The 23,096-nt window shown below is 36.4% G+C and overlaps 2 protein-coding genes across 2 annotated transcripts; one reads left to right on the top strand and one right to left on the bottom strand.

The window, feature by feature from the left end:
- The first annotated feature begins 322 nt into the window (after window positions 1-322).
- LOC120011138 (N-terminal acetyltransferase A complex auxiliary subunit NAA15) lies at window positions 323-18,706 on the top strand. The gene is made up of 26 exons (XM_038862198.1): window positions 323-569; window positions 1,680-1,758; window positions 3,030-3,112; window positions 3,222-3,371; window positions 4,147-4,262; window positions 5,096-5,201; window positions 7,096-7,167; window positions 7,260-7,375; window positions 8,411-8,543; window positions 9,025-9,102; window positions 9,193-9,246; window positions 9,370-9,440; window positions 12,101-12,155; window positions 12,256-12,351; window positions 13,993-14,121; window positions 14,231-14,313; window positions 14,405-14,635; window positions 15,675-15,807; window positions 15,877-15,984; window positions 16,114-16,245; window positions 16,797-16,853; window positions 17,036-17,133; window positions 17,229-17,287; window positions 17,382-17,493; window positions 17,587-17,687; window positions 17,933-18,706. The coding sequence occupies exons 1-26, from the start codon at window positions 519-521 to the stop codon at window positions 18,127-18,129; spliced, it is 2,700 nt and encodes an 899-aa protein (XP_038718126.1). The 5' UTR covers window positions 323-518; the 3' UTR covers window positions 18,130-18,706.
- A 1,502-nt stretch (window positions 18,707-20,208) lies between these two features.
- On the bottom strand, window positions 20,209-22,529 carry LOC120011284. Its single transcript, XM_038862364.1, has 3 exons — window positions 22,262-22,529; window positions 20,929-21,095; window positions 20,209-20,806 (listed from the first exon to the last, which is right to left on the bottom strand). The coding sequence occupies exons 2-3, from the start codon at window positions 21,076-21,078 to the stop codon at window positions 20,393-20,395; spliced, it is 564 nt and encodes a 187-aa protein (XP_038718292.1). The 5' UTR covers window positions 21,079-21,095; window positions 22,262-22,529; the 3' UTR covers window positions 20,209-20,392.
- Between the last annotated feature and the right edge of the window lie 567 nt (window positions 22,530-23,096).

Below are 23,096 nucleotides of genomic sequence, written 5' to 3'. Positions count from 1 at the left end.
AGACATATGTGCGTTGAGGATTCGATTTCAACCGCAAACATGTTTCTTATAAGGGTTGGGAAAAAATCAATGGCCAAGGTATAAATTGTTATACATAATATAGCTTAGGTACAAAAGGTAGTATAATAATAATTGAAAAATAAAAAAAAATCCGTTTGACGGAAGCTTGTTTTGGAAAAATAAACAGCTTATACAAAAATAAATTAATTTATAAATTATTGACTAACGTATTTTTGAATTAAGCTTTATATTTTTTGTGCGTATAAGCGTAAATTTACTTATAATTATAAATTGGCCCTCTACTTTTACTTTATTTTCTTTGGGTTGCTTGTAGTGTTTAGGGTTGCAGCAGATAAACGCCACCACCAAGTCTTTCTCCCCTCTCGTCACTGAAGCTCCCTCCTCCTACACAAAAGCGTCGAAAAACCCCAATCACCATTGTTTTCTCTCTCTAAAAGCTCTCCAGAGCTCACTCTCTATCTCTAAAACCCTCACACTTCTCCAATCTCTCTGCAACAATGGGGGCTTCTCTGCCTCCCAAAGAGGCCGGTCTCTTCAAGCTTATCGTCGTAAGCACTCTTACTCTCTCGCCAACTTTCTTTCTTTCTTTATGCATATATGTATTTTTGTGTAGTGTTTGCAATCCTACTAGTCGCAGTTCAGCTCGTGCTCGCATAAACCTAATTCCGTCTTTGTTGTAATTGAATTCTGTTTTGTTGCATGTAAAACCCTAAATACTTTTTGTATCGATGATGTTACCGTTCTTGATAGTAAACGGACACGAATTTTGAAACCTTTAACCTATAGTATCCTGTAGTAGGGTGTGTAAGTGGTTGAATTTACCGAGTTTTTATTGAAAAAGGTGTGAAATTCTGGGTTTAGTGTTTAGTGGATATCGAGGTTTGTGTTGGTTAGTTTTTGTTCCTCGTATTGCTATTTTTTTTTCGTCAGCTGTTGGTAATTTCAAATACATTGAGAAAACAGCGTATTCTTCAATGGGAAAGACAACATAATTGAGTAATGGATGACAGCTTCTCTATGATGAAGTTGCTTTGGTGTCTAGACATTGCACCAACCTCTTAGAAATACTAGGTTCTCTACTCTCATTTGTATTTTGTATTATTCACTGCACTCTGTACTTAACGTCCCTTTTTATAATCTCTTCTGCAATCAAAAGAAAAAGATAGAGGGATCTGATAGAAGTCTAACATGAACTACATTGGATGTTCATTCCATTGGATATTGGCCTAAGCATGGTATCAATGACATTGGACCATTGGATTATGCGCGTCTATTTCCTTGAGGTTGAGATTACTGGACAATTTTATTGAGAGTAACCTTCAAATTTGTTAGGTTGAAAAGTCTCACTCAGTCGATGTTACTTCAAAACTTTGAGTCTTGCTTGGTATACCAATCTTATTCAGGGCTATCCATGATAGATATGGGATACTATCCGATACAATAGTTTTGTGTTGAGTGTTTTTGCTCAGTTTCTGGGACTATTGTAGAGCTACCATGTTCCTTGATTCCAGGGTGTAATGCATGTAATATTTATCCTTTTTTTATTTCATATTGTCCGCTTGACTTTATTCTTATACTAAATTTTCATGTGATTTAACGTTGAGGCCATGTGTGATCATTGATCAAAACATGATTCTGTTACGTGTTAATCATTGCAGAAATCATATGAAACTAAACAGTATAAGAAGGGACTCAAAGCAGCCGATGGCATATTGAAAAGGTTTCCAGAACATGGAGGTAATTTTGCTTCATTTTCAATATTAAATTAGATTTTCTAATTTCCTGAGTGATTGAAAATGATTTATTCATTTGCCTCTTTTCATGTTTAATCTTGCATACTTTCTTCATCTCTTAAAATTTAATTTCACATGTTGTTCCTGTATCACCAATATGAGTAAAAAAAGTGTGGTATAAGCACGTTAATAGTTACCCACTTACTCTTGGGTAAGACACATATGAATATTGTCATTAAAGATAGAAAGGTAGGCAGTGAGATACTTGCAAATCAAATTTATGTGTTTTTTTGAAGAGAAAAATATATTACTGGCACCAAGGGGGGTGCAACCCAAACAAACATTACAAAGAAGAGATAGACAGACTTGCCAAAAAGTTGGAAATAAGAGTCTAAGACCACTTGACCATTGCTTAAGCGCAATTAGCCAACCATCCAAAAAAGCTGATATTGAAGATTCCTTCTCCTGGAAAACCCTAGAGTTTTGTTCCTTCCAGATTAACCAACAAATATCCTGGAGGATCAACACCAAAAAATTTTGCCTGTGCCAAGCCTTCAATTCAGAGTTTAGATTCTTAGAAGGCACCCAAATGACACCCATCAAATTCCAGATCGGGCCCCAAACCTTTGCCACCCAAGTACAATGCGACAAGAGATGAGAGAGAGTTTCTTCTTCAGACTTGCAAAGAACACATCTGCTAGGCAATAAGAAACCCCTTCTTTTTAGATTATCAATGGTAAGAATCCTGTCCCAAAGCGCCTCCCAAAAGAAGAAAGAGACTTTATAGTGGAAAAGATAATTCACCTTTTTCTCCTTCCACACAAATGCTGATCCACGTCTCAACTATTTTACTGATGCCAACAATTTCTCAATCTCAAATCCCTTCCTCTGTCATGGTCATTTAGCTTCAGTCAGTTTTACTGGATATGAAATTGTAGTTTTGGGGTTAAGCCGTTGTGTAGTTTTATGTCTTGTTTGTTTGTTCTGTAGTTATTCATATATGTTTTTGGGAATCATGAATCCCCTAAGACCACATAACTTGCACAACAAGCGATCCTCAGGTGCTGGCTGGTGCACTCCCCAGATCCCAGCTTCCATCAATTCCTAGAATATTCTTACTTGAACCCTTCGTCGTCGTGCATGAACACCAAACAATGTAAAAAAGTTCACATTTTTAATCTTTCGACTTTTGCATTGTGTTAATTACTTGTGGAATCCATTACTGTGATTTTCTGATATAGTAGTAATACACTTTTGATCCCTCCTGGTTACCAGAAACTTTATCAATGAAGGGGTTGACTTTAAATTGCATGGATCGTAAATCTGAGGCATATGAGCTTGTCCGGCTAGGTCTAAAGGTTAGGATGTTCTCTTCTCATTGCTGCATTTTAGCTGTTGTTTAGCTCTCATTCTTTTTTTTCTTTTCAACTCCACTAAGTTGCGTATTATTTTTTTGATTTAATCCAGAATGACCTCAAAAGTCATGTCTGCTGGCATGTCTATGGTCTTCTTTATCGATCAGACCGGGAATATAGGGAGGCAATCAAATGCTATAGAAATGCATTGAAAATAGACCCGGACAACATTGAAATTCTACGCGACCTGTCACTGTTGCAGGTATGTATTATAGTTCCTATGTTTTTGTATTAATTAGGAAACTATTCTTATATTAAATCACATATTGCTGAGCTGACTTGAGATGGTGAATAATTTGTGTAGTGTTATTTGAGATTGATGGTTATATGGATCTTGCAAATAACTAAATTATCAATGCAAGGATTAAATGGATGAAAATATTTTTTGAGTTGGTAACTTCAATATGATTCCTGCTTACCTTTTGTCGGCATGAAAATGCAGAATATTCATGGGTATTGATTATGTAGCACCATCTTCCTTTTTGTTGTTTGTTCCATCTCTACCGTATGCAACTTTCAAATAGCTGAACTAGACTGGGTCGAGAGTTTTCATTTCAATGTTGTAACGGTTAAGTAATTTGTAATGCATAAACCATGCTGAGAGAATTTCCTGGTAGCATTGGACAGTGGAATGAAAATTTTCCTTAATTATGATGATAACCCTTGATGTAATGCTTATAAAGTAATTTCCCAAGGTTTGATGCCTGGAAACCTGCCTTTCTTCCTTATTCATTTTTAATTCTGTTACAATTACAGCAAATATAATCAGCTCTCCATCGGATTTATATTTATTAAAGCTTGAATTTATGGCTTTCGAAAGCATAAACTATCTCCCAACCTAATTGTAAACCCCAGTAGCTTAAAATCTTGGATTCCATATGATGCAGCTTCTATTAGTTGCTCAGACAAGAAATATTCTTTGTGGGAGCCTGAACTTTATTTCATCTAATGTTGTCCCATAAACATTAATGTTACAGGCGCAAATGCGGGATTTGACAGGCTTTGTCGAGACTAGACAGCAACTGCTGACTCTGAAACCAAATCACCGCATGAATTGGATCGGCTTTTCTGTAGCCCATCATCTGAATTCCCAGTATGGTTTAATTTTGAGCTTTGACGAGCTATGTTTTCAACAATTATTTATTGGTCGGGGTTCTTATGTGAAGTTTGTGTACGGTTCAGATAAAACTACTAGTACCTGAGTCAGTTAACTTATGAGTTATGACATGTGAAGTCAGTAGCTTGTTAACTTTATGAGATACTATGTAACTTTATTTTTAAGATTGTTTAGAACCTGTAGGTGCTTAATTAATTGAGTAATTAAACATTAATCTCTTAGAGGATTTTTTTTGTTTGTTTCATTAGCAACTGTTGTGTGTCTCTTCAAGTTTCTTGCATGGTCCAAATCATACTTGTGTAAGTTGCTAACTTGTTGGAGGTGCGATGTGGTTAACATTGATCCAGTCATCATTATTGACCAGTGAAGTAAATGCATTACCTTTATATTGACTATTTTCAGTGTCTTGTTTAAGGGAAACAATATGAATATTGAATGAGTGATTGCCTTTTTCATTGTCATGGCTGGAAAGAAATGGTAGGCCATTTCTTGTGGAACATCTGTAATAGAGAGTCGTACTTTTCCAGAATTTGCTTGGTTGTGTCACTGTTTCACAAAGGTTTAGGTTCTCTTGCCAGTACATGGATTCTTCTGTGGTGTTGTAGGACATATTTTTGGCGTTTTCTGTTTTTTGTGTGTCGAGGATGCACCTGCATTTTTGGTTGTCTTATAACATATATAAACAAAGATTCATACGAGGAGTGCACGTTTGATTAGATTAAATAGAATCTTGTTATGCCACCATAATACCTGTAAATACGCAACATCTACCATTTTATCAATAAAATATTAACTCTTCCCTTTTCCAGTGCTTCAAAAGCAGTTGATATTCTAGAAGCATATGAGGGCACACTTGAAAATGATTATCCTCCGGACAATGAGCGATGTGAACATGGAGAAATGCTTTTATATAAGGTATTTTCATTGGCTTACTAAATTCACAGTTGTTTGTAACGATTCTTTCCTCTTGTTTGATTATTTACTTTAGACTTTTCATGTCTTCTCCTACAAAAAGATTTTTAAAAAAAAATCTGTCCCTCATCATCTTCTTATTATTGTTTTTGAATTTCACCTTGGGCATACAATCTGAAGCGATAGCTGTTATCTGCTTCAATTTTTCAACTGTAAATGGTCCCAGCCTGATACCGCTGCTACTCAATTTTCCCTTGAGATTGGCTACTTCATTCAAGAATGTACAGTTTTGGGAAATGTGTGTGTCGCTGATGTGTAAGTGGGTCGATTACCGCAAAAGAGGCTTTTAGCATTTAGGTTTTAGGGAAACACATGGCATTGTGGATTTAACATTGCCGACCTATGTCGGCTGTATCATTAATGTTTTTTTACTTGGTTTACAAATAGAAGGTAAATAATAAAAGGTAAATAACTCCCATGCATAAGGCTTTCACAGTGGGTGGAATCAAGGACAAGAAGGACGTACGCATTACCGTATTTTCAGGAATTGAACTTGTGACCTCTAGGTTGCACCCCTACAACTCTATCACAAGGCCACATGTTCGCCTGTCATTTTTGCAATTACAAGTCCAAAATGTCATTTTCTCTTTGTGCATAAATTTATAAGCTGTGCTGTGATCTTTATAGGGTTTTTTTCTTCGGTGTTTTCTAATGTAGAGAAAGAGATGTTATTTGATAAGGGGCACGGTGCTACTGTGAACTGTGAAGTACTTCTCAAGCAATGCAATCTCACTGTTGTATGACATCCAAAAGGAAATAATATTATGCAAAAATTGAATAATGCCTTAAAATGCTCTTTCAATTGGGCGACAAGTTTCCAACAGAATCAACACAAGAAACTTCTTGATTCACTTCTCCTGGAATTATTTTTCCATTGCAAAGAGGCATAGCTATTGAAAGTTGAGACATAACAATATTCATGGATCTAGCCACGCTAGTTTTCAATGGCCTCAATGATTTATAGTTGCTTGTAGAATTTGTGATTATCCTTTCGTGAGCATAGAAGCTCTCCTTGACCACCTCGAATTGCATATGAATGACGAGAATCATCGAATGACCTCACGAATGATTCCTAGACAACACCAATTCTACCACCCCTACCAGCAGACTGATTTTCCTTTGCCAATGCCTCCTCCATTTAGCCAAACTGGTTATGGTCTGTCGATGTACCAAGAGCGACAACAAACTGTTGTAAGATCCACACAACGTATGGTTGGTGCTGGGCCAAGTCAAATTCCAAGGTTAGATGGAAACTTTGGGGTTGGATTGTGGTTACCACAACCAACATATGGTTGGCTATTGACCTGACAGGAGTAGATGTGGTGTTTCTGTTGACTTGTGGTAGAAAAAACATATTCAATTTAGCCCTGATAGTTTGTTGTTGCCAAGGGATTTATGCTGCTATGGATGGTGACTTGAAGCACTAAAAATTGTTCACTGTGTTTGTTATTAGTAATGTTATTGAAGTAGCTGTTTGCCTATGTTGTCCTAACTCCTTTAGATTAATAGTACATAGTACAAATTATAATTTCTTATGGCTACTAATCTACTGTCTCATTCATGTGAAAAACATTATAACATGCATATTCTGTCATAATTTTCGAACTAACTATTTGGGAACTCCACTGGTGATTGTTGCGGAATCATGTTGCATCTTATGTTTAAAATGATTTGTGATCTATAGTTCTCTGCACAATTTTTTTCCCAATTGTCAGGCATGCCCATATGAGCTGTTGGTGCTAATGAGTCTTGCTAAAAATTTATAGAACTGGTGCTTATATTATTTTGATCTCTAGCGTTTTTTTTAATAAACATGTACTTATGAACTTGTCACCAGGTTTCTCTATTAGATGAATGCGGCTCTCTTGAAAAAGCACTTGAGGAGTTGCACAAGAAAGAGCCAAAAATTGTGAGTGTGGTAGCACAGTAAAATCTTTTGAAACTTTCAACATGAATCATTGACTGAATTTTGCTTTTGTTGATGTAAACGACTAAACGTAGGTTGATAAATTAACTTACAAAGAGCAAGAAGTTTCTCTTTTAGTGAAGCTTGGTCACCTAGAAGAAGGTGCCAAATTATATAGGCAATTACTTTCTGTGAATCCTGACAATTATAGGTGAGTTTCCTACCTTATTATTTGTTATTACTCAGATTATTTGGAACCTCAATTCTAGAAAAATGATTGGACTTATTGATAAGCATTCCCTCTCTTCATTTCTCTTCTCGTGTCCGTTATGCCATTTGTTACGATTTACCCTTCTTCTTCCACTCTTTGGAGGTAAGGATTGATAGTCTAAATATTTAAGCGTCTTTCTCTTACGTATGATACAATCACTTGAATATCTGTTTTGTAAACAGTGGCACTGTTTTGACATATTTGTGTCATTAGTTACCTCGTTTTTTCTTTATCAGAATGTTGAAAACACATTTCTGGAGTTTTATATATACGTTAGATGTATACTTTATCCTTGGGAGACAAATTATGTGGTTGTTTTTATTGCTTTCCTTTTTTTAACTTTATATAAACCTGGAGCAAAACTAATCTTGTAACATCACAAATAAAAGAACTGATTATATTCTCAGAAGAGCATAGTCATGCTTGTATTTGTTGTTTTTAGTGTTATAGGAAAGACCGTTGAATTTTTTTGGGCATTTGAGATGGCTTCAGAAATATGTGGCTTACTACTTTCAGAGGAATAGAGAAAAAGAATTGGTATTCACAATCTCTAGCCATTTGGCTCCTTTGGGTGAATATAATAAAATCGTAGCTACCTTATTGCTCATTGTTCTTCTAGCCTTTCTGCATTCTTGTGGAGCAGTATGCTTTTATTACAAATTTTCTTTTGGCTTAACATAATTATCTAGTATTTATTTCATATATTTCCATGGAGTGGGTGTTGTTTTTGGCCTCTTGTTATCAGATCAAAATGTTTATCTTTTTTGCATATTTTTTAATTACTGTTTCGCTTGATTTCAAATGTTTTGATTGCACAGATGACATTCTTCCATTATTAGAAATATGGCCGTTATTTTTAGCTTACAAAAGTATAATTACTCATTCTCCCGTTAGGTTTCTATGTGCAAGGTTTTATGTGTGATGTATCCTTGATTTTTTGTATTTTAATAGTAACTTACATTTCCTACTGTTTAGGTACTATGAAGGACTGCAGAAATGTCTTGGATTGTATTCAGAAGAGGGTGCGTACTCTACAGAGGAAATTGATCAGTTAGACAACTTATACAAATCACTTGCTCAGCAGTATACTTGGTCAGCAGCTGTTAAGGTGGCTTACTCATTTATTTTGCTGGGTTTGGTGCCCTGTCGTTGATGCAGATTAATGTTGGAATTCGTATGATCAGCTTGCAACAATGTTGAATCAATCTGCCTTAAAATTTATTAGATTTCTGTTATTGGTCAGATGCATTTGCGTCCATGAGCATATATCTATAACTATCTATTATCTATGTATCTATGTATGTGTATATTATTGATGCTCTCCAGAGCAAGTTTTATTCCTCTTTTATTATTCTTATATTATTATACCATGTATGAGTAAGCCTAACCTTTTGACACCTTGGGGAGCTTGACATAAAGATAATAAACTGTTTTCCTCCTCTCTTATCATTATGTTCATTGTACCCAATGGTGACATTGCTGTTGTCATCTCAATCAGGAGCTTAGTTTCAGATGCTGTTTATTGAGCTGTAGGCATTTAAATTGGAACGTGGATGGTTTAGTTAACATGATTTTCTTTTATTTTCTAGAGAATACCGCTGGATTTTCTCCAAGGTAACAAGTTTCGAGAAGCAGCAGATAACTATATTAGGCCGCTCCTTACAAAGGTAATTAGTTTCATTGATGCTACTGTGACTGGTCACTGGTCTTCTTATTTTTGGGCATGGATATAATTTTGACCGTCTTGGGTTTTCCAGGGAGTACCTTCTTTATTTTCTGATCTTTCTCCTTTATACGATCAGCTTGGCAAGGTTAGTGTTCATTAATTTATTAATTAGGGGACCTACCAATGATGTTGGAAAATTATGTGGTGGACTTGGTGAAATGTATGTTTTTGATCTATTAAATTTCTTGCATTGGTGGATCCTCTGCAGGCAGATATTCTGGAAAAACTAGTTCTTGAGTTGGAGGATTCAGTTAGGGCGACTGGGAGATTCCCTGGGAGGTAACATATGATTTTGACCCTTGTTTTGATGTTAGTAAGACCTTTTAGTTAATTTTTTGATATTTTGAAAATATCTGCTTTAATGGTTGCAAAATAAACTTAATTCAGAGTTCCTAATTCAGAATTTCAAGCAGATTCTTTTGAATCATTGTCATATTATTATTCTTTGGGGTAAGTATCACGGAAGCCCCTCTACTTTGCAAAACGGATCGATTAGCCCTCTTACTTTTTTTTTTCGGGTCATTCAAGCCTTTGTACTTAGAAGAATGGGTTCCGTTAGTCCTTGGTCCAAACTTTTGTTAAGAAATGCTCATGTGGACATGAATATGTGACATGGCATCATTTGACAGAAAAATAAAATTAAGTGTAAAAAACGACATGGCTTTCAAAGAAAAATTTAAAAATAAAAATAAAAAATGAAATCAGATCTACATTCTACAATGGATCTACAGATCTTCATCGACCAGCAACTTAGACGCTTGCCCAATCGACTCTAACAGCTTCAACCTCATCATCGCCTGCCTCTGAACCAGCCTTTGATCTGTCGCAAGTTGCAATGAACCAAACGGTCTCGGTGGTGATGAAGGAGAATGAGGCGGCTGCGACGGAGCAGGCGAATCGATGCGCAACATCTCGGTGTGGGATGGTCTTCTATGGGACCCACATGTACCCGAAGCAGCACGCCTGTGACTTCGTCTTCGACTTCAAGGGCATGGGACGGGAACAAATTGCATAAGCGAATCGGTGGGTGGGTGGGTGTATTGGTATATGGTGTCTTCAATGTTGATGATTTCAATTATGATTTATCATATTTGATGCTTCTGCTATTATTGTTCGTTTGAATAGAGATAGTGGAGAGATTGATAAGTGAACCAATGAGAAATTGAGTGCCATTATTGGGGAGGGAAAGAATCAAAGGAGGGGAGAGTTGCAGAGATGGAGATGGAAACATGGAGATGGAGGTTAAGACATGTGTCATTATTTTATTGATCAGTGCCACATGTCATGCCACATCAATAATTATACAAAATTAAAAAGTTACATGGCATAAATTTAACGGCCATGTCAGCGCCGTTATTACGGAATGAGCAAGAGGGGCTTGTTTAGCCCATTCTTCAAAGTGCAAGGGTTTGAATGATCCGAAAAAAAGTAAGACGGTTCCATCGACCCGTTTTGCAAAGTACAGAGGCTCTGTGATACTTTTCCCTTATTCTTTTTGTTATGGAAACCATGATATGAGCTTTGTTTTAGATACGCTATTGATCCCGGGATTTATGATTGAATTTGCAAGTTGGTACTTGAAGTTTAAATTTTTCAATCATTCAAATCCGTAAACTTAATAATTATTGTGAATTGATTTAGTTGTTAACACTGTTAGTATGGTGTATCGTGTGTCAATATTGCTGATGTGGCATGTAATTCCTAATAAAGTATATATTAATATGATCTAACTAGTAGCTGTAACCAACAAATAATCATTTTGCTTAGCTGATGTGGCTAATTAAATTTGCACGAGCGTCACACAAACATGACTCATCTTCTCCAGGGCTAAAATACCGCTTTACACAGGAGCCATGTCTACATTTGAAAGCTTTCACTCATCTCATATGGGGCCGAGCCATGAAATAAAAGATTAATATTCCTCGAGGTAGAATAAATATTGGATCTTTGGCTGATTAGATGGTTCTGGTTCCAGCGATGGTGGTTTTGCTTAGAGTGATTCTTGGTTGCTGATGCCATCAAGCTATCTTTTTTTGCACCAAAGAAAACAGTAAGAGAGAGAGAGAGACTAAATTTTAAGAGTGTTGTTTCAGGGTCTTCCTAAACCAAAGCAACAAAAATGGACTCATCTTTGTCTGATAATTAGGTGAGAGAAACCTATGGATATTTCCTAGTTGAAGGTGCATAACTGCCATATGCTGTGTGGATGCTTTGAATAACAGAAATCATAACCCTGACATATTAATATAAAAAAATCCCGAAACGATGGTTCTGGAGCTATCCTACCCCGAGTTTTGATATCATGAAGATGAGATCGAGTATGATTCATTGATTTCTCATAATGCTCTGCTCCATTCTTGACAACTGGTAAAGCCACAAACTAGGTGCAAAGCTGTGTGCCTAAGAAAGGACAAAAAAGAAAGAGAGAGCAAAAAAAGAAAGACTTGCCGACTTGCCGTGAACATCCCTAAGATAAAATCTCTGGCTTTTATCTTGTGTTCAACCTTCTATCTTTGTGTGCTTCTGTAGGATTGTTTTTGTCCTCCCCAAATGAGGTGTACTGTTTAATTTACTAGAAATGAGGAAAAGAAGGAACCAAGTCAATGCAACGCCTTTTAATGCAATTGTAAACATAGTAAGGCTCTATGTTTTGATTCTTTTGTCTGTAATTTTATTTTCTGATGTTTTGATACTGACTTGTGTGAGTACTATCAATAATGTTGTTGCATTGTCATCCACTATGCACTCTTGTTTTGTGTACAATTAAGGACCTATTATTGGTCAATAATGTTTTGGATGCAAATCAATGTATAGCACTTTAGTGTTCTCATTACATAAGAAACATGACATGTACATTAATGGTGAGTTGTCTCTATTAGTTATATAAACTTATAATCCGTATCAAGTAATTTGAAAATTTAAACTTTGCTTGAGCGCAGAGAAGAAAAAGAGCCCCCGTCGACGCATTTGTGGACTTTATTTTTCTTGGCACAGGTTAACTGCTACTCATTTGATAATGCGTTTGCTTCCTCTCTTTTTTTCAGTCTGTGCCTTTCTTAGACATTGCTCAGAAACTAACTATGTCAAAATGCAGCATTATGACAAACGAGGCCAATACAACATTGCTCTCTCTAAAATTGACGAGGCTATGGGGCACACGCCAACAGTAATCGATTTGTATTCGGCTAAGGTTTTATCAAATCACCTGTCTAGCAACTTTCGTTTTTGTATGTGTGCATTCAAATTCTTTTTTTGTGTGATAGAAATTTGTGGTAAGTCTCAGCATATTGTACTTAGGAATAAGATTGATTATCCTGAGTCTTTGTTGCTTTGTTATGTAATTTGAATGGTTTCTGTTAAGATGCTTGCCTAGGTTGGAGTATGGAATTGTGACCACTTCTGAAAGATATGTGCATACTTTACCTGAAGTTTTCGTCCTCTTTGCCTTGCTGGAAAGAAACTTGATTGCATTTCATTTTTGTTCATGGTTGAATATTGCTTCTAGGCAGTATGTTATTAAACATGCTCACTCATGTGCAAAGAGCCAAAGATCTTAGAGGCTAGAGCCTGGGTGCAAAAGTATTTTACTAGTAAAGAGTTGTGATATGCAAAGGAGGAGGTATTACTAAGAGTATAAAAGTAAATAGAAAATCTAAGTAATGAATTACTGGCTTGGTGATCAATAGGTAGATGTATTGTATGGGTGCAGAATGGTTAAAGATTCATTGAATATCAGCAATCTAAACAAAATTGATTGAGAGATAATGGTTTAATGTAAGATATCAATTTATGCAATTATCTTGTGCTTTAAAATATATATTTCAGTTCATTGCCTGTGAATCAGCCGCACTTGGTCCCCTCTTCTTAGGAACCACAAGAGAGTGGACCTTTAACTCACAATTCTTACCAATTACAAGGAAGAACAGTTAATAAGATCATAAACATTTCCAGGGAGAGACAGTCTCCAAAACTTAAGGCACTCGAACCAATTATCAATGAAAAAATCTAAGGAGGATTCCTTGTTGTTGAATATTCTGTTGTTCCTTTCCTTCCATATCAGTCACATCACTGACATAGGAATAAGCCGAACGAAGTTCCTTTGCTGCTTGTCCTTGCCTATAGCACCCCAGGCTAGCAACTCTTTGTCTACTGTATAGTTTGTGACCAGCAGATGCCCATCATCTTCAAGGCTTTCTCCCAGACCCTTTTTGGACCAAGGGCAGTTCAAGAATAGATGATTAATAGACTTCAAAGCTGCTTTACACAAATAGTATCTATTTACAAGAGAAAAGCCCTTCCTTTGTAAGTTGTCCTGAGTTAAGATTCTCTCCCAAACTACCTCCCAACAACAGAAAGCAACTTTAGGGGGAGCCTTAGACTTCCAGATCCAAAGCTCTTTATAAAAGGAACTCACAGGGAACAAGTTGCTATAGCCTTAGACTTCCAGATCCAAAGCCCTTTATAAAAGGAACTCACAGGGAACAAGTTGCCATTTTCTATCTTCCAACAGATTTTGCCCTCTTTTGTGGGATTGGTTTCAGCGCCATAAACCAAGCACCAGAATCTTGAAATGAACAAGTCTGTTCTCATGTTTTTGTTCGATTGCGTGGTTGCTGATTTCTGGTCACTGGTTATCATATTAGTTTAGGTCAAATATCAATGAGTGGTGTTTTACACTTTTACTGCTCTTTTTATTATGTGCCGATTGGTTGTTTTGGGACGAGGATGTGTTTCAATGTGTGTAGTGTCCCTATAATATTTGAGGAGTGATTGTTTGCCCTGTCAATCTGATTACTTTCTAGTATGGTAATATAGCATTTTTTGGTGACAGAGTCGGATATTGAAACATGCTGGGGACTTGCCTGCTGCTGCTGCATTGGCAGATGAAGCTAGGTGTATGGATCTAGCCGACCGCTACATAAATAGTGAATGTGTAAAGCGCATGCTGCAGGCTGATAAGGTCTTGAAGTTTATCTTGCTCTTATTTTAGTATTTATTGGTTATACTTAACTATGTCTCCTAAGTTTTTCTTGATATTTTTTACATGGCTTTTTTGTTTTCTTTTGAAGGTGGATTTGGCAGAAAAAACTGCTGTGTTGTTTACCAAGGACGGGGATCAGCACAACAACCTTCATGACATGCAGTGCATGTGGTATGTTTCTATTTTTGGGAGGTTCTCATTGTGTGTTGAATAGGCCCTCTGGTCCTGATGTACTGGTCCTCTATTATTTGCTATTTGGAAGGTATGAGCTTGCTTCTGGTGAAAGTTACTTTCGCCAAGGTGATCTTGGACGGGCTTTGAAGAAATTTTTAGCTGTGGAGAAGCACTATGCTGATATTACTGAGGATCAGTTTGACTTCCATTCCTATTGCTTGAGAAAAATGACTCTGCGTTCCTATGTTGAAATGCTCAAATTCCAGGATCAGTTGCATTCATATGCATATTTTCACAAAGCGGCAGCTGGGGCTATCAGGTAAGGCATTTTTAGGAATATAAATGGGTTTTCTTTTTTTATTTTTGATTACTTGGTTTTTGTGATTTTTGATTACTTGGTTTTCTTTTTCACTTTAATGAAACTGAAAATGTTAGATGCTGATAAGAAAGCCCATACACCTCACTTAAATCAGTGGACACTAGAGCCCAAACAAACCAATCTAGGACTCTTTAACACTTGCTCTCACATGGGTTGGGCATCCGATGGCCTAACATAGGCTGGCCTACCCCAACAGCCGAACATGTGGAGGAACCAACATGAATACAAACTGGGTCTGCTCCGATACCATGATAAGAAAGCCCATACACCTTCCTTAATAGCCCTTGTAAAGGAGGGAGAGGGGCACCATTTATATATTGGACAATAGAGCCCAAACAAACCGATACCGGACTCTCAACAGATTCCATTGCCTTTCCATGGGAGCTTATATCTTTAGCTTTGTGACAAGGGAACAGATTCAAGACTTCACTTTGCATCATCCTTTCGCTTTTGACGTTTCTGAATTCTTACTGTGCATGTTTAACTTTAGTTTCCAAGTGTTCAAACTGTTTTTTTCCACAAAAATAGAAGATTACTGAAGATTTAACTAGCCTACCTTCGGCTTTTCTTGCTGAATGGGTCTTTTCTTATTTGAGACCTTAATTTCTTAATCTTTAAGACATCTTTAACAGGTGCATCATTTTGTAAGCGCTGTTGTATTTTTATTCTTTTTATTTTTACTAAGTATTGTGAGGGTCTGTTTGGTATGATGGTATCTGTGTGGTTTTCATATATTTTGCAAATATTGCTGTAAGATGCTGCTCATATCCTCAACATGTCTTGCAAATATTGCCATTTAATTTGCGTGTTAATGTGTATTTTTTGGCTGTGCCTATCACCTTTGTTTTAAATTTTCTGTTTGTCATCGCTGATGTAGTTCTTTGTTGTTCTCTATGTATTTTCTTGTTGCAGTTGGTTTTCTTGATGTTTTCAGATTGTCTTGGGTTTATATTTACCTTTTTTGGATTTTGAGGTGCAGATGCTATATAAAGTTGTATGATTCTCCTTACAAATCCGCAGCTGAAGAAGAAGATGAAATGTCAAAATTGCTTCCTGCACAGAAAAGGAAGATGAGGCAAAAACAGAGAAAGGCTGAGGCCCGCGCAAAGAAAGTATTTAACTTTCTCTGGCTCACTTTTTTGGGGGGTAAATTTCATTCTAAGGTTTTTCTATCTATTTAGGAGGCAGAGGTAAAAAATGAGGAATCTTCTGCTAGTGGTGTTTCCAAGTCTGGAAAGCGGAATGTCAAGCCTGTCGACCCAGATCCACATGGCGAAAAGTTGTTGCAGGTTAGTTCTAGATCTTACTAGTTTCAGGATTTCTGAAAACGGACTGACGTTTAGGCCTCTTGAGGTCGTTCAACAAAATTTCCAAACTGACTGATGAGTGTCTTGTATCCAACATCTAAATCTATTCAGGTTGAGTATCCCTTATCAGAAGCTACAAAGTACTTGAAACTGCTTCAGAAGAACTCACCAAATTCTGTGGAGACACACTTGCTTTCTTTTCAAGTAAACATGAAAAAGGAGAAAATTCTGCTTGCATTGCAGGTAATTTTCTATTCGGCAGTGTAAACAGATACATGCAAACATGTAGCCTAGTGGTAGAGTTGCAGTAGTAATCTGTAAGTCACAGGTGCAATTCCTGGAAATAGTCTCTTCACAGGAGTTGTTCACCTTTTACCAGTGTATACAATTGGTGCTTGTAAAATGTTAGTGGAATCAAACATTTGAGTAACAATTATGGAGGGGATAATCTACGGTCCACATACAAACACTTGAGCACATCATTAATATACTTTACATCAAGTTGTTATTTTTCAGTGCTAAATAATTTGTGTGGCCTAGTGACTAAGTTTTATCATTCACCCTGTGAATAGAGGTTTGAATCCCCATCCAGTATAGTTAAAATCAATTTAATTTTTCAAAAACAAAAATTCTCGTGATGCTTTGTCATTTGCATATTTTCTGAAAATGTAATACTCTTAAAAGTGCATCATTTGCATATTTTCTGACAATGTAGTACTCTTAAAAGTGCATCTTCATTATTATATATTCTTGAATTCAAGAGATTATTTTTTAAATTTTACTTTTGACTGTAGGCTGTAAAGCAACTGCTGAGGTTGGATCCTGAGAATCCAGATTCACACCGGTGCTTGGTATGTACCTTATTTCATGGAATAGATTATCCAACTTTGGAACTTATTCTGAAGCTGTATCACTTTGTTTCAATGTTTACAAGGTCACATTTAGATACAACTAGTTTTGATAGGGCTTGCAAATTGCAATAGTGAAATGGAGTCCTAAAGTTTGTGATGATTTTGAATATCATGTAATGCAGATTAAATTCTTCCATAAAGTGAGATTGATGGCTGCTCCAGTGACTGATGCTGAAAAGCTTATTTGGAATGTCTTGGAAGCCGAGCGCCCAGCTATCAGGTCCCCTTGGAAATTGCCAAGTTTTTGTGTGGTTGACAGTTTGGATAGTTTCATTTGAAATTGAATTTTAATGCCTCTCTTTTCTGTTGTAATAGTCAATTACATGAGAGATCTCTGAGCGAGGCGAATAAGTTTTTCCTTGATAAACACAACGGTATTACCGACCTCATGCGCTGTGTATTGACTTCTATACAAGAACATCATCATTTGGAACTTTGTTATACTGATTAATTTGTTTGACTCTGCAGACTCTCTGATGCATAGAGCTGCAGTCGCAGAAATGCTTTATGTTCTGGAACCTGACAAGAAATCAGATGCTATTAAATTAATTGAAAATTCAACCAATAACCTGGTGCCAGGGTAACATTTTTTTCTGTTACAGTGCTTTGTTGCATCATCTTCGCTCTATGCTTCCTCAGATATTGACTATTGCAGTTTATTTGTGTTTATTAGGGATACGACACTTGGATTAGTCAGCAAATGGACACTCAAAGACTGCATTGCTGTCCACAAATTACTAGGAACAGTTTTTGTCGATATTGATGCTGCCTTAAGTAAGTACTAAAATTTATCACTGGTATATGTTTTTCCTATTACGTAGTTGTTACACAAAAGTGAGTGTTTAATCATTAATGCTTAATACTGGCTTTGTCCTCCTTTAAGCTGGCAAATACCATCTGTAATCTTTCAAATTTGAAAAATGGGGATTTTTTGTGTCATCTAACGTTATTTGGGCCTAAATATGGTGAAAAATGCTGTAGTTCATGATAGCGCCGTGTTTTAATTTCTTTTCCTGTAGGGTGGAAAACACGTTGCGCTGAGTACTTCCCTTACTCAACCTACTTCGAGGGCAAGCTGAGTTCTGCTGTCTCCAATTCAGTGTACAACCAAGCATTCAAGAACCCTGAAAACAGTGCAGAGAATCTTGAAAGTGATCAAAACCCTTCAGTTGCATCAAATGGGAAATTGGAAGCTTTTAAGGACCTTACAATCTGAATGAGATACGGAGTTTGTGCATTAGTTAAAGTACATGGAAAGTGGTGGATCACATCTCAAATATACCAAGTGAGATAGGAGCTCTGCATGAGAATCAACCTGAGTCGTGTAGAGGTGAATGTGCTCTTTGGTTTGGTAATTTATTTCTCACCAGTCCCTTCCCGATTTTGAAAGCATTCCTCAACTAAATGTGCGTTCATTGTGCTCTTAGGTTTTATTTTTTTCTCTGTTGGTCACTAATTGGTGTGATCTTTCTCATTAGTAGTTCCATGCCTTTTTGCACCCAAATTTAGATTGATGGCTCTTTAGTTGAGGGCAGCACTACAGAAATTTTTGGGTACTAGTCCGACATCTGGAGATCACAGAACAATTACCTGGTAGAGATGATTCTTTTTGCATCATGTTGTACTCCACTCATTTCTTTCACCGATTTCTCTTCATGATGTGTAACCACTACATATTGTGAAAATTTTGCAATGGAATTCATAAAGTGGTCTGATATATATACCTGCATGACACTCCGATATGGCGATATAATCGTTTATTTTGTGTGAATGTTGAAATCTACTTTGTCATATTTCCCCTTCTGCTATACATTTACAATGACGTGGAGACTTAACAGCTCAAAATTTGATGGAAACATGAAGTTTTTTTTGCAGAATCTATAGCTGGATTTGTGCGTTCTCCTTTGGGATTGAATTTTTTTTCCCTCAAAATATGAGAGCACGTAGTTCTGGCCTTGAGGACATTGTTGAAAGCGTTGGCATTCTTTCTTGGAATACTTTGGCTTAAAGGTCTTCTTTCTTGTTATGTTTCTTCCCTTTCTCCATGGGCGGGATTTGTTGTGTAACAGGAGCTACCATTGAAGGAATTCCATGGTCTGAAGATGCTTGCTTGGATGGCGAACGGTGACAGTTCGAGCATTTATGGTTCCGTGGATTGTACTTGCCGCAATACCGACATTTTTTCTTCGTTTTCCTCTCGATCTCAGTTTCTGCCTCCTGTGATTCATTTTCTTGTTTTGAAATATCGTCATCCGAAGAAGATGAAGAAATTGAAGAACACCAGCAACTCTTGTTCTCTCCTCTTGAAGTATTATGATGATCACCGTCACGATTACAGCAACAACAACAATAATCACCATCACGATTACAGCAACAACAACAATAAGAATCTGTATTATCCCTCTCAATGCATTTGAAAAGAGAATTCTCACCCTTATTCAGAAGCTACACAAATTAACAAATCAAAGAAACAAATATACATTGCAGAACAAGTGATTTTAGGGTTCTAAATATAGTTTGAAAGCTAATGTATGGAGCATCATCAAAGAAGAAATGCATTACCGAACATAAATTTTTAGGGTTGCAGTCACAGCAGATACGTCGCCGACAACGGCGGCAATTGCAGTCACAGTCACAATCAAAGTCAAAATCAAAGCAGTCGTCGTCATCATCACACATTGCGTGAGTTTCTTCGAAGAAATATAGAAGCGAGATTCATACAAGGCAAAGGAAGAAACAGATGAAAAAATAATCGAGAAAATAAGAGATCGTAAAGAGGGCAAAAAAATCCAGTAGCTAATTAAGAAATTCTTAATTATATAAGGAAAATATTTAATGTATAAATTTCAATGAATAAGGAAATTAAGGAAACTAGTTGTGCAATACATGAGATTATTTTACCTTTAATTTTTAATTGTTCTTAATTTAAAGAAATATTATTGTACCGGATTATTATATATTTATATCTTTAATTATTGAAAGAAATATTAAGTACCAAATAAGAGGAGAAGATAGAATTTCAATCTATTTGATTTGAATCTCTCTTATTATTTTTTTATAATTATTTTTCCTCAAAATATGAATACTCTCACGGGAGTTTCCTTCCCTAAAAATTCTTTATTGGATTGAGCCCATAACTTATAATTAATCCTTTATTTTAATAAGAATGGATATGGTTTCAATAAGTTCTTTGCAAGTTTGTGTGAGTTAATATTGAATCACTGTATGTATCTATCTTCTCTAGAGATTATGGGTTTAATTCCTACTTAAGTACCTTGAGTTAAGAAGAAAAAAAGACCCCTAAAATAACTATAAAACAGATAACAAAGAACTTTCACTTCTCTTTACATGTATTGAGTTAAGAAGAAAAAACCCCTAAAATAACTATAAAACCAAATGAGATAACAAGAACTCACTTCTCTTTACATTTTACATGTCCACACACCAACCATGGTTAACATTTAAGGGGGGAAAAAACACTAATCGTGGTACCAATCCTTCCTATCCCTGTACATGAAATATTTTTCATTATGTAAGGGCAGAACAAGTTGAGCAACCTGAGGGGGAGCCATTGTTTGTGGTTGAGGTATCTCATGAGGGTCCAAAGCTGATGACACCTTTGAATACCTCAGACAATTTGAGCATCTACTGTCTGGTGTAGTCTTATTTTTACCACAATAGTAGCATCTCTCACTTTTAGCATCATCAATCCCAACTTGTTCCTTCTTTGCATCTGATTCTTTCCTTCTCAATTCCTTCATCTTCCGACTATTGTTATTGTCGTCACGACAACAACAGCACCACCAACAAGGATCATGCTCATGGTAATGTCTTTCACGATGACTGTTCTGATTATTATCCCAACTTATGCAAATAAGACAGATATTCCAATTCTGTTTCAAAATTTCCACACACAATAAATAGGATCAATCGCCAAGAAAAAAAGGATCGAGAATCAATGGATGTAGAACAATGAAAAACCAAATTAGGAGAGAAATTTTGTATCATTACACACCGAACATGAGTTGTCAGCAGAGTTGGAGTCGTAGCAGCAGCAGTTACAATCATCGTAGCAGCAGCAGCAGCAATTACAGTCACAATCATCGTCACAAAAACAGACATCGCCAAGGTCACAATCACAGTCAAGATCTATGTCATCACCCATCTTCGTGGTTTTGGAAACTATAGCAATGAGAAAATTAAGAAAAGAAAAGTAAAGCAAGTTATATATATATATATACAGTAAATGAAAGACATAATTCATATAGGATTAGCGAATAAAACAGCTACTTTAGTTCTACGCAAGACATTTATGCTGATAAGGACTTTCCACGCTACAATTGATAAGAATTAATAATATTTTATCACACCCTTCCTTTGTTTTATCTGGTTTTCTTAAATTCCACGAGCAAAGCATAAGTTTTAGGACAAAACGACTTCAACTTCTTCTTCTTGTTGTTGGCTTCCTTCCCTTTTATGCAATAAAAGTATTATTTTTGCTTTTCTCTAAAAACTTAGGAGATAGAAAGTCATTCATATTCAGATTTGATTTACTTTCAAGGGGTTCAAAGAATCTATAAGAGGGAGAGAGGACCCCCCCCCCCCCCCACACACACACACAAAAAAAAAAATTTGTGCTCATCATCACCAAATCAATACGTGAATCTAATTAAAGTAATTGATGCTTAAACAAAGAATGTTCTTTTGTCTTGTTGGATTTCATTCATATACAAGTGAAGATATTCTAAGTTTTGTTCACAAAATTCTTTTGTTAAAAGACACTGAGAGGTTTCTCTTTCTCGCTGGGTTTGACCCTTTTGTGGTTGCACCAACGTCCGTTAGGAATCCCACATATCGAAAAGATGTGAGGATCCAATATGATTTTTAAGGACAAATCCTCCTCCCCACTCTACCAACAAGGCCTTTTCGCTAGGGCTCAAGTACCATTAAGAGAGGATTTGGTGCTTGCCAAGACTTCTCATAGCGGTAAGGTATGTATAAGAGGAAAAAGATGCAGTCTATCAAAGTTGTGGAAACCTAAAGAACTTACATTGAGGTAAATTCTTACAATTTGATTTCTGAACCAAAATTTGAGGGGAAAAAATGAGAATCGGAGCTAAAAGAATACTTCTTGTGCTCTCAGCTCTGCAACAAAGCACTTCTTTCCAAAGACATCCAACTCATACAACAGTGAAAACCCTACTTGAATTTACCAAAAGCCCTCGAAAATATGAAAGAAACTCTAAGTAACATAGTCAGTCCAAACAAGACAGGCACACATAATATGCCGAATTCAAAATTCGAGTACCCAATCTCAGTTCAATCATAGGAATACTGCTTTAACATACCCGATTAACCGTCAGAGAGGCTTGGCTAAATTTGTGAGACGAATTTCGGGCAATTACATGGAAAGAAGGAATCGCTTGATCGAGAGGATACGACTTCTTCTCATTCAAACTGGGCCAACTGGCTGTGGCTTTCTCCTAATTAGCTTTCGTTTTACTTGTCGGCTTCTGTTACTTCTACTTGAACTTCTAAATCTCAGGCAACCAAATTAACCAAACACCGTGAATCGGAACGAATGAATTAACTGATAAAACTAGGGAAAGCAAACGGTTAAACCATATTTGTTGTCCTCAAAGTTTCACATTTTCTCGATTATGTCTTTAAAATTTAAAATTTGTCCCAAATATAACAAATGACGTGGAAATATTATATTTATGTGACAATGACAACATGGTACTCCGATTGCCTAGTAGGTAATTTTAAACAAAAACTTGTTGTAACAATGAAATCGAGACATAAATCACTTGTTTTTTGAAACATTAAGGATATTTAAAGCAAATTTTAAATTTTAAGGATACAAACGAGCAAAATGTGTAACTTTGTGGAGAAAAAATATGATTTAGCAGGAAAAAAATACTAAAGGGGTTGATTATGAGTGGCCCGGCCGAAATTTGAATCAGGCTAAAGTCCAACAGTTCGGTCGAGTCCAGGTGGGTATGGGGCTGTGGGCTTTGTAGTGAAATATATGGGCTCTGAATTAGTTGTGGTGAGCCCAAGAAACACTCCACTAAACTAAGTTTGAAATTTGAAAGAAGGTTGCCACGTTTACATTAATGGGCCCCCAGAGGAAAAATGTCCTGGTTAAATTCATTCTCTTTTGTGACTTTGATAGGAAAG

Source organism: Tripterygium wilfordii, chromosome 12 (assembly GCF_013401445.1).
Source record: "Tripterygium wilfordii isolate XIE 37 chromosome 12, ASM1340144v1, whole genome shotgun sequence".
NCBI classification, from domain to species: domain Eukaryota; kingdom Viridiplantae; phylum Streptophyta; class Magnoliopsida; order Celastrales; family Celastraceae; genus Tripterygium; species Tripterygium wilfordii.
Note: the sequence above shows the minus strand (reverse complement) of the source record. Positions and strands in the feature narration are given on the sequence as shown.

What these genes read in the sequence shown, in the direction of transcription:
- LOC120011138 (XM_038862198.1), top strand. Translation starts at nt 519, where the DNA reads ATGGGGGCTTCTCTGCCTCCCAAAGAGGCCGGTCTCTTCAAGCTTATC. An exon ending in ACCAATAACCTGGTGCCAGG is followed by an intron (nt 17,494 to 17,586) that starts GTAACATTTTTT and finishes TGTGTTTATTAG; the next exon opens with GGATACGACACTTGGATTAG. An exon ending in CGATATTGATGCTGCCTTAA is followed by an intron (nt 17,688 to 17,932) that starts GTAAGTACTAAA and finishes CTTTTCCTGTAG; the next exon opens with GGTGGAAAACACGTTGCGCT.
- LOC120011284 (XM_038862364.1), bottom strand. Translation starts at nt 21,078, where the DNA reads ATGGGTGATGACATAGATCTTGACTGTGATTGTGACCTTGGCGATGTC. An exon ending in CTGCTGACAACTCATGTTCG is followed by an intron (nt 20,807 to 20,928) that starts GTGTGTAATGAT and finishes ATTTTGAAACAG; the next exon opens with AATTGGAATATCTGTCTTAT.